The 11,287-nt window shown below is 40.4% G+C and overlaps 1 protein-coding gene across 1 annotated transcript; it reads left to right on the forward strand.

Moving 5' to 3' along the window:
* The first annotated feature begins 4,427 nt into the window (after positions 1-4,427).
* LOC309476952 (uncharacterized protein) lies at positions 4,428-5,566 on the forward strand. Its single transcript, XM_082140098.1, has 4 exons — positions 4,428-4,535; positions 4,607-4,726; positions 4,882-5,004; positions 5,335-5,566. The coding sequence occupies exons 1-4, from the start codon at positions 4,484-4,486 to the stop codon at positions 5,400-5,402; spliced, it is 363 nt and encodes a 120-aa protein (XP_081996224.1). The 5' UTR covers positions 4,428-4,483; the 3' UTR covers positions 5,403-5,566.
* The last annotated feature ends 5,721 nt before the right edge of the window (positions 5,567-11,287 follow it).

The raw sequence follows: 11,287 nt of genomic DNA on the forward strand, positions 1-11,287 counted from the left end.
TACCGCTGGTTTTGAGGCCAGCGGCGGAACAAAAACAAAAGGAAAACAAGGATTTTCCACCCGGCCCTCTTCCGGGGGATGGAGCGATGCGGTCATCGTCTCCTGGAGAGCAGTCCCTGCCATCTCTGGGTCGCCCGTCCTAGGGCCGCTTGCTCCTGGCTTTGCCGCCCTTCTTAGCGGGGTCCTGGACGGGCGGGGCGGCCCGCCTGCGACTGGCTCCACGGCGCCGTTTAGATGGAGGCTGCTGCGGCGGCGCGGGAGCAGGGGCAGACGCAGGAGGCCGCCCTCGGCGACGAGCAGACTGAGGAGCCGCAGACGGAGGGGTGGGAGCAGCAGCTGGCCGCCGCGGCAGGATGTGACGGATGGCCTCAGTCTGCTTTTGTACAGCCGAGAACTGCTGGGCGAAATTCTCGACCGCGTCGCCGAAGAGGCCGGTCTGGGACACGGGGGCGTTAAGGAACCGGAGCTTGTCGGTCTCCCGCATGTCCGCCAGACACAGCCAGAGATGGCGTTCCTGGACCACCATGGTGGACATCGCACGACCCACCGACCGCGCGGTCACCTTCGTCGCACGAAGCGCGAGGTCCGTCGCGATACGAAGTTCCTGAAGAACTTGGGGATCATGACCACCCTCGTGCAGGTTCTTCAGTGCCTTGGCCTGATGAACCTGCAGCAACGCCATGGCGTGCATGGCAGAGGCAGCTTCCCCACAGGCCTTGTAAGCCTTGCCGGTTAGATCCGACGAGTACTTACAGGCCCGTGAAGGGAGACACGGTTCTCCGCGCCAAGTGGAGTTAGGGCACAGTTGCATAGCAACGGCCCGTTCCACTGGCGGGATGCGCGTGTATCCCTTAGCTGCCCCGCCATCAAGGGTGGTGAGGGAGGAGGAGCCACCGGAACGGTTTCTGGCAGTGAAAGGTGCCGTCCACGCCCCCGTAAGCTCCTCATGCACTTCCGGGAAGAAAGGCACTGGGGTGGGTTGCTGAGAACCAGCGCGCGCCACCCCGAGATACCAATCGTCCAACCTCGAGGGTTCGGGACACGGTGGAGGATTCCACACGAGCCCGACCCCGTTGGCGGCCCGGGAAAGCATGGCCATCATCTCCGGGTCCGTCTCAGGCATCGTTGACACACCCGAAGGAGGTAACGGCGCTGAGTCGTCATCCGCAGAGACATCTGACCCACCCTCCGATGCCGCGATCGACATCTGATCCTCACAGGGAGCCCCAAAGGAGACAACCGGTACACACCGCGAGGATGGTCCAGCTTTCTCCAATGGGGGCTCAACTGGCTGCGGAGCATGAGAGGGGTGAGGGCTCCTAGGGGGTTGGTTCCCCGAAGGAGACGCGCTCACCGTGATCCTCAGGTCACCCACGTCACTGCCCGAAGCAACCCTCTGAGGAGGATTGGATCGAGGCAGCGGCACGGGGACTCCGCCCCTTTGCAGGAACGTGAGTCTCGACCGCAGCTCCGCGATGGTCATCTTCCCACAATGGGTACATGACTCATCCACAAACGCTGCCTCAGCGTGTTTAATGCCCAGACACACGAGGCAGCGTTTGTGACCATCCTGTGAGCCCAGGTAACGACCGCATCCAGAAACACACAGATAGAAAGTCGTTTTTTCTCACTTGAAAAAGACGCTCTCTATCTGTGTAAGCTCTTTTAGGGACTGCTCTCACTGGTGCTGAAACACACAGGGGGAACAGACACTGTGAACACAGACGGGAATGTGCACCCGTCTGTGCGCTCTCTCTCTTCTCGCTGTCTTACCAGCTGTGACAACAGCCTTTGAGCGCTCAACGGCGCACCTTACCAGCTGTAAGAACAGCTTTTTGTTTGCTCAGTTTTTACCGGACAAAACACAGAAAAACAAACAAACACAAAGAGAAGACTGTCCCCGCTGCCGTGTTCTTACACCCGCACCGAAAGAGAGATCCAACGGCTCGTCTGATATCACTCTCAGAAGACGCATCGAAGTGCTTGGCTCCGAAGCAAAAAGCTGAAGTGCAATCACACCAGCTGCTCGTTAAATACCCGCGCTGCGAGGCTGCGCAGCTGATGCAAATGATTGCACGCCAATGTGTATTGGCTTGTTTTAGTTTCACTCGAAGTAGATTGGCCTCTCTGGCGAGATTCCTATTCGTCGTTCACCACGACGTACGTCGTAGTGACCGGACGATAGGGAACAGCTGATTGAATTATGCAAATATATAAATGTGAGATTGGCCCCTACAACACCAACCGCCTTCTCCTGTTTTTAGAAGACCTCCACGAAAGACTTGTGCCAGAGGTAGGAAGGGGACAGGTGAGAGACCACTTGCCAATATACGTGATCACATGGGACAATGTGGCATTCCACCATTCCCGTGCAGTCACAGCCTGGTTTGACGCCCATCCAAGGGTGATGTCCCATTTCCTTGCCCCTTACTCCCCTTTCCTCAACCCCATTGAGGAGTTTTTCTCAGCCTGGAGATGGAAGGTTTTTGACCATCGTCCACATGACCAAATGTCCCTCCTGGATGCAATGGATGCTGCATGCCAAGACATCACAGCTGAACACTGCCAGGGGTGGATAAGGCATGCAAAAAGATTCTTCCCACGATGCCTTGCCAGAGAAGATATCAGGTGTGATGTGGATGTGGCCAAATGCAGAATACCGGGCAGATTAGAAGATTATTTTTTTATTTTATTATTATTATTATTACGGTGCTTTTTCTGTTTGTATATCTTGCTGTAATGTCCTTTTGCAAATAAAGTCTTTACTCTGTCTCTGTCTTTTTCTTCATAAACTGTACATTCTATAGATGGTCATTCATTTTTTGTATTGAATTTCTGCAGCAAAAGAAACAAAATGCATGCATTTACTAAACCCAACAAAACAAAAATGTAGAGAGGCTTCAAAAGAAACTACAGTGCAAAACACAATCTATGATCAATACAATATACTGTCTGTTGTATAAGGGCAGACCTGACACATATCAAATAATGCAGTTTCTGTCATTTCAGCTGATGATAGTGTTTTTTTTTGTCATTGTGTTATGATTGACTAAATGTTCCTGTTGGAAGAGAACATGTGTTAGTGTTTTGAATAATTATTTGATTTTGAAACATGTTTGCAGTGTTTTGTTATACATAGTGTATTTTGTTAGTGTATTATTGTATTTTGAAAATTAGTTTTGGAGTTTAGTTTGCAATGTGTGATTTTGAGCATGAAATTAACCGTTTTGCCAATTGTGTGTTGTAGGTGTGTTGGTGCGTTAAGAGTTTAGGAAATTTGTTAAAAGTATTGAAAAAATTGTCATAGCGATTGTAAAAAACTGTATTTCTTCATAAGAAGAAATAAGTGATGTAATTGACAAATTAAAAAGCATCTTCAGCTGGTCATATTTTATTTTTACTTGTCAAACAGGTCAAACTGTCAATATTGCAACTACTTGCTCATCATTTTTCTTTGTCTTTGAGAACAGGCGTTGTGCCAGAGGATTTAAAAATAGCCAGTTATTCCTGTTCAAAGCAGATCCACAATGTTTGTACAAATATAGGCCCATTATATTTTGCCATTTTTGAAAATTTTGTATACTGTATATATAGCCTAAATGTATTATCCACAACAATTCTCGTTCAGAAAACACACATGTCGTTCATAACACAAACACACTGACCTAAAAAAACAATACGGAGCATTACATAAATCATGAACTTTGATCTTTAAGTTTTGATCTAAATCAGTATTTCATTTACATGCAAAAAATAAAAAGTTGAAACAACAACAAAATCCTGAAGCAATAATAATTACAAAACAACAACAAAAACATAAAAAATGTGTCTATATGATCGCGTATAAGCAGTGTTGGAGTCGTAGTTGTGCAGGAATCTTTCTGTGTGGAGTTTGTATGTTCTCTCAGTGTTGGCGTTGGTTTCTTTGGTTTCCCCCACAATTCACAGACATACAGGACAGGTGAAGTGGAGACTGTAAGTTTGCCTAGGTGTGAGTGTGAATATGAATGTGTGTGTGAGTTCGTTATTGGACCAGCCATTTATCCAGTGTGTTTTCCTGCCTACGGCCCGAGACACTGGGAAAGACTCCAGCCTCCCCACGACCCTATTGGACAAGCGGTAGGGGAAATGTATGGAATAGATGTATGGATGGATGGATTCTTTTTGTCTTTTTTTTTTCAGAAATGTCTATTAACCAGCCAGAAGAGCCTCACAATGCCTTTATAACAACCGGCTACAAACAGCATTGAAACTTTTCTCTTGAGGAACTTTTCTAGTTTTCATTTAAAACCATTAACTTACATTACTATCACCCATTAATTAAAACTGATCATTAGTTATTCTGGAGGACAAACATTAACTCTGTGTGTGTTTGAGTTTGTCAAGTGTGTGTAGGACTTCACAGTTTCCTTGTTAAACACACCCCTTTCTGAACAGACATAAAAGGAATGGAAACATTGTTATTTAATTCTGTTCCTGATACATGATGGATCTGCGCGTGTCTGCTGTTCTTCTTTTCATTTTTCTCACTGGAGGTACAAGAAACAGCAAGTGAATGTATTATTTGGTACACTGAGGTCACTGAATGTCTCTCTCTGTCTTTAAGGATATTCTCTCAAGTGTTACTCGTGCGACTCTGATTCAAAGGGTGTCTGTGACGCGAAAGAGAAGACATGTCCAGATGGACATTCTAAATGTGCCAGCAGTACAAAGAAAAAATCTGATGGTATGAAGTGGAAATTTACTAAAAAGTGATAATATGAAGTAGAAGTATTATAGGTTAATCTCATCACATAATTGGCATTACTTGTCTATTGCAAGAGGAACATGATTTCTGGAATTGTTTCTTTAGCCTATTATAGGAAGTGTGTCTTTTTGCAGGTTCCACTAAGGTGACTGCCACAGTTAAAGTGTGTGCAACTCAATGTGAACCAGGGACCCACCAGTTAAATGGAGTGACAGTGTCTCTCCAGTGCTGTGACACTGATCTTTGCAATGCAGCAGGTATTGTGCTTTATTTGATATACATTTACATGTATTCAACTAACAGTTGCCTTTTTCCACCACGATTATTATAATTCAAACACAAGTGATTGTTCAGAATGAGCACAACATCTAATTTCAGTAGATAAAAACAGCGTTAAACTAGAAAAGTGTGAAAGAAGTTTTTTGGAATTTGTCAAGTGCTTTCTGAGAGTTTGTACTTTGTATTGTTTTTAGAAAACTGATGAAATTGATCAACGATAAACATGCCATTTTATTAACCACTGTTATTATAATTATTATTATTACTAAATTATTAATTAATACTCATTTCTGTATCATATTTATTAGATGGAATGTATAAGGGAAGCTTCCTCCTGCTCTTCTCTCCTCTGCTCTTCTACTTCATGTTTCAGTGAATCCAGATTCTGCTCTTCAGATTCTACAGCAAACACCAGTGAATATGATTCACATTCTGATGCATTGCTATACTTAATAATACTTAACTTAATAAAGCTTGTTTGTTGCTCTGCTGTTCCTTGTATCATGATTTGATGATCTTAATAAACAAGTTCTCAAGTTATCACAGTGATCTTAACAGTTTGTAATTGTCCTAAACAGGATGTACATTTTCCTTCATTTCAAGCAAATTACAAATCACTTGCATCATTTTATCAAAATACTGTGCACAAAATTTTCAAATGTTTTCACAGTTCATACAGCCAACCAAAACTTTAATATATCGGGATAAATGATTGCAGCTCTTTTTATTGGTTTTACAAAAATCATAATCATTTGTGCACCATTTCTCCAAACACAACAAACAAAACTCTGTTATTTGTTAAATTCTCAGTTGCACTTGGAATGTTGTCAATTAGCCCCAGATACAAATGTGCTGAGTTATTACCGTAATACACACAACACAGGGAATGCAAATCTCCTAATTGTTTCAAAGCTATCTCAATTACAAAAACTATAAAAGGGGAAAAGAAAAAAGAAGAAGAAGAAGAATGGGAAAAAGGAAGAAGTGTAAGAGAGAGGTTTTGGAGAGGAAGGGTGGGGAGATGAGGGGAAAGGAATGGAGCAAGAAGAGTTGAGGATTTAGAAAGGAGTAGAGGCAATATCTATAAAGTTCATTGATTCAATGATAGCAGACTTTTATCAAAACATTTTTACGAAAATTCATTGTTATACAACTAAACTCGTCATTACAGTTTTTTCCAATTGCTAACACACAATTTTGCTAACTAGGCTGGTTTTATCAAAATACTTACAGTAACATAATTCACAAAACCACACACCCAAACTGTATATATCTTGCATATATCTTGAAAAATGAAGCACTGCAACCAAAACTACATAGCATTATCAAACTTTTGCACGAAATGGCACACACTTCATTCATATTACCAGATTTTTGTCTGACCAACACACTGTTGGACATAATGAAAAGCACTATCATCTTTATATGCTTTGCCATAATACTAAAATAGTTCAAATTGTAGAAAATTCTTCAGATTGTTCACATGCAGAAATATTTGCAGACACACACACATGCTGTTGAAACATTTATTTGTTTATTTTTCACCAAACAAGTCAGTGCAACATATGCACAGCAGATATATTTACATTGGACTGAACAAAAATATGCTCACAAAAGAACAGTAAACTGAAAAAGATTGAAGTGTTAACAATTAAGAATTGAGGTGTTTGACCGGGTGGCTCATGTATTGGCAGATTAGTGTCATTTTGAATGGCAGTGTTTTGAAATGGCAAACATGTGACTTCATGTCAGATTGTTGTGTCTTATGCAGAGAACCGTGTTCAGTGCATTTAAAAAGTGTCATTTTGAATCGCAAAATGTGTGTAAAGCAGAAAATGTGTTTAGACTTTTGGAGACTTGAGAAGCGGTTTTGCTCTGTGTCAGTTTAAATAATTGTGCTGTGCATGTCATTGTAGTGTGTTAGCAATTGGAAAAAACTGTAAGGAACTTTGAAGAACACAATAAAAGAACATAAAAAAACATACATTTTACAGTAATTAATGCATTTGTGTATACAAGCTGAATTTATCATCAAATCAACACAGAACACACTTGTAGTTTTAATGTTACTATTTATTTATGATAAATGCATTATTAGAATAAAATTCAGTGCTTCATTATGCAGTGAATACTGAAATGTTTTGGCAAAAAAAAAGTGTGTTTAGTTTTCTCGATTGTTTACACACATTTTCTGGTACTTGAGACACAATGACCACAACATGTAACTTATTCACCATCCCCCTGAACCAGTTCTGCTAAATTACAAGCACAATTCCTGCTTTACACTCAAGTTGTACTTCTAAAACACACTTTTTTTCAAAACACTACACACAATTCTCTGCTTTTGGCACAATTTTCATGCAGAAAATCTCTTGTTTTCACAAGGAACACACTACCATTCAAATATGCACACTGACTCATCACATGGGCAAACACCCGTCACACAGTTTTACAATTAGCAATCAGAGCTTTAGCATAAAGGGCAACAGGTCAGCTCTTCAATGGAGCAATGGAGGCCAACATAGGATTTTTTTTTTACTGTAACTGTATACAGTCAATTCTTCTGTTGTTTTGTATGTAGACACTGTATGTACAGCTTTGTGTTGGTTGGGATGTACAGTACACTGTGTACAATGTTTTTGTGGGAAAAATAAAATATATTTGTTACCGTGTATTTGTGTGTTCTGAGTATAAAAACAATATTCTCAAATATTTTACAGCACACTTATGTATGTACGGTCTGTAGAAAGTGTAACACTGAACCAAAAAAAGGCCTAAGTCATTATGATGAATGGAGAAGAAGTGTTTTCCATTCATCATAGTGTTTTCCATTGAGCACATCAGTGTTCAACTGGTTCTTATAAATGTCTATTCATATGATGGTTTGTGTGTGTCATTTGAAAACAAAATACCATTTTGAGAAGAAATAACATTGTTTTGAATGTAAAGTTTCATTTTGCAGGAGAATTGAGGGGTTTTGCGCATTGTGTGTGTTTTTTTGGATTTGTGTGTAGAGTTCTGAGAATATGAGGCATGCTTTCAGAAAATGTGTGTAAACAATCGAGAAAAACTGTAATTGTTTTGAGAGCAACTTGGAGAAATGTGTCAAATCGATTTATAAAACTGTAATAAACAAATTTTAAACAAATATACTGCTGTCATCATTATGAGAAGAAAAGAAAAGATTATTTTTTATAGCCAAATAATTAGAAAATTCAAAACACAAAAATTTCTTTCATACACAGAAAATGAGATACTTTGAGATCGTATAAGAGAAATGTGTTTTTCATTTCAAGAGATATGAAAAAATCCTGACTCTCACGGACTTAACGGACACGCGCACGTGGCAGCCATTGTAAGTCCACAAGTATTTGGAAAGTGCACATGAAGTGTGCCATTTGGGACAGGGCCAATAATCCACAACTGCTCACACTTATATTTGAGACATTCAGCCATTTTTTTTGATTATTTCTTTTTGATGTAGTGTCTAATGAATGATCTGTAGTGTTTATAAAATTGACTCGCTGTGTGTAAGATCTGAAAGCATTGTTTGATTTTGAGCACAGACAAAAAGGTTTTGAGGCAATAGTTTGATCTTGCCAAAAGAGTCAGAGGTTCTCTGAATGTGGTTTGAAAATGTATTTTTGAGTTTAAAGTTTAGAGAAAGTGAGTGATCAATTTAGAAAAACTGTAACTACCTGAACTTGTTTACTGTTTTACAGAAAGAGTGATTTATTGGACAAATTGGTTTAGGCTATTGATAATTTGGTTCAGTGAATGGGGTTTAGTGTTTTAGCAATTCAGAAATACAATTTTCACCATTGTATTTCTGTTTATTTTGTAAATATATATTGAATGAGTCGTCAGCTTTATTTCTATAGCACAATGCATATTGTTTCAAAGCAGCTTCACAATATTAACAAATCCTGTAAAGCAGATCTAACAAGCCAATATTGTCATTATTCAGCTCAAGCCAGTTCAGTTTTGATTCAGTTCAATAACTGTAAAGTTCATCAGTTGTGCGTATGCTGTATACAGTATACAGTATATTTGTGCACATACATGTACATGTGACAAACTCCTGTTCACTCCACACACTGAACAAGCATAAGAGAATAAATGTTACAATGTGTGTGTGTGTGTGTGTGTGTGTGTGTGTGTGTGTGTGTGTGTGTGTGTGTGTGTGTGTGTGTGTGTGTGTGTTTTGCTTACTCGAAACTACGCACAAGCCACACGGCTTTCGAGAAAAGAAGAAAACAAAACAAATTGAGTAAGCAATTTTAAAAACCTGTAACATTAATTCTCTTACTCAGTGACACCCACACAATCACACACTGACACACACACACACACACACACACACACACACACACACACACACACACACACACACACACACACACACACACACACACGCACACACACCTGACAGATATGACAGAAATGTGTCCTGAGAAATCACACAAACACGGACTCTGTCCAGATAATGTTTCAGAGGGCGACATCGTCTCTAATGCCTCATTAAGCCCAATTGAATCGAAATAACTTGAAATAATGATCCGAGAGAACTGGTTTTTATCTCAGTGAAATTTCCAAAGGTGGATCTGAATGTATCCATTAGGCAGTCAACAATGAATTAGTCCAGCTTTACGTAGTTAGCTCTACTTGCAAAACACCCTGAAGAAACTCGGCAGCTTGCTGAGGGGAATCAAAGAAATGTCTCATAGCATTGTGGGTAATTTGCAAGTGCGCCGGGAAGAGAAGGCCAAAGTCGATGCCAGCATCCCTAAGCTGAGCTTTAATCGGGTTGAAAGCGGCTCTCCTTTTGGCGACCTCCACACTTACATCCGGGTAGAAATTAATCCGAGAGCCGTTATACATATAGACATAATAAATACATAGACACCCTATAGGCCGCTGGATTGTACGTCAACGGCGCCGCCATGTTGCGGAGGGCAAATTTCCCATAACTCTCATTACGGGAATTGAGAAAAATGCCTGCTTCGTGTGGTGCTTGGGGCTGTACAAATCGCCACACAAATGAAAACAGGTCTCGGGGAATTACCTTTCACAAGAAAGACTGAACATTTGTTTCTGGTAGTATTTGGTCATTATATAATTAGTAATTGTAATGTTAGTTGGCCACCGGAGTCAGTCAGACTAAAATAGCCAGAGCCATATAGAGATATATTAAAGTTATGCTGTCAAATTATTGTTGGTTACTATTCATATAATTTTTTATTGTCTATATTCTGTAATTGATATTTCATATTCTATTGCTATTACTATAGTATTATACATAAACTGCTATTATCAATATATTAGTATTATATTATTATATTATTGTATTATGATATTATATATTATATGATATTCATTACTATTTTATTTGCTGTATTATGTTTGTTTATTTATTGACTATACTCTAAACTATTTACTATTAGCCTACTTCTCACTTTATCTTATATTTACTATATGACTGTAGTTGTAGCCTACCATATCATAAGTATTACCATAAAGGATCCATCAGTTATCTTTGTTATTGCTAAAATCGTGTCAAAGACAGAAAATGCTTTTTCCACAATAAGAAAACCACTGAAATCAGTTGATAAATGTACAGTAAACGTTAGTTTTGTTTTTATCCAGAAAAACCGCAGCTCACCAGTTTACTTGCATTTGTTTACAGCGCAGTCTTGCCCTGAGCAATATGGCGGACGCGTCGCAGCAACGTTCCAAAGCTGCCAAGAAGGCGTCTATGTATTTATTATGTCTATGGTTATACCGAAGCTGTCCCCTTTTCCCACGCAAGTCGAATAATTAATTCCCTTGTCTGATATTGATGTAGTCGGACGATAAAGGGCCTCGGAGCCTGGTTTGGTTTCGGCGGGCGGGCAGGGAGTGATGCGCTCTGTCATTGACACCACCGGGGGCTTGGCAAAACTCTCCTTCCCAAAGAGTAGGAGAAAAGTAGGAGTTCGTCAATAAATGTGGATCGAGCGTGTGCCCTCAGAGTGCTCAGGAAAGCAAAGTATTCTCACATTATTCCTTCTAGAACGGTTTTCTAAGTCGGAGTTTCGCCCTCTTCCGTTCGTTATCCTTCGAAAAAGCTGCGCACATTGTTTCCAGAGAAGCCACGCCATCCACATCGGTGAGCGATTCTTCAACATCATTGTTGTTGCACAATCATTAATGAGCAATACATTTGTTACCGTATTTATTAGTCGTTGTTAACACTAAAATACTTTTTTTGTATTTTTATTT

This window comes from Leuciscus leuciscus (genome assembly GCF_965113295.1).
Source record: "Leuciscus leuciscus genome assembly, chromosome: 16".
In the NCBI taxonomy this organism is placed as follows: domain Eukaryota; kingdom Metazoa; phylum Chordata; class Actinopteri; order Cypriniformes; family Leuciscidae; genus Leuciscus; species Leuciscus leuciscus.

What these genes read in the sequence shown, in the direction of transcription:
- LOC309476952 (XM_082140098.1), top strand. Translation starts at nt 4,484, where the DNA reads ATGATGGATCTGCGCGTGTCTGCTGTTCTTCTTTTCATTTTTCTCACT. An exon ending in TACAAAGAAAAAATCTGATG is followed by an intron (nt 4,727 to 4,881) that starts GTATGAAGTGGA and finishes GTCTTTTTGCAG; the next exon opens with GTTCCACTAAGGTGACTGCC. An exon ending in TGATCTTTGCAATGCAGCAG is followed by an intron (nt 5,005 to 5,334) that starts GTATTGTGCTTT and finishes CATATTTATTAG; the next exon opens with ATGGAATGTATAAGGGAAGC.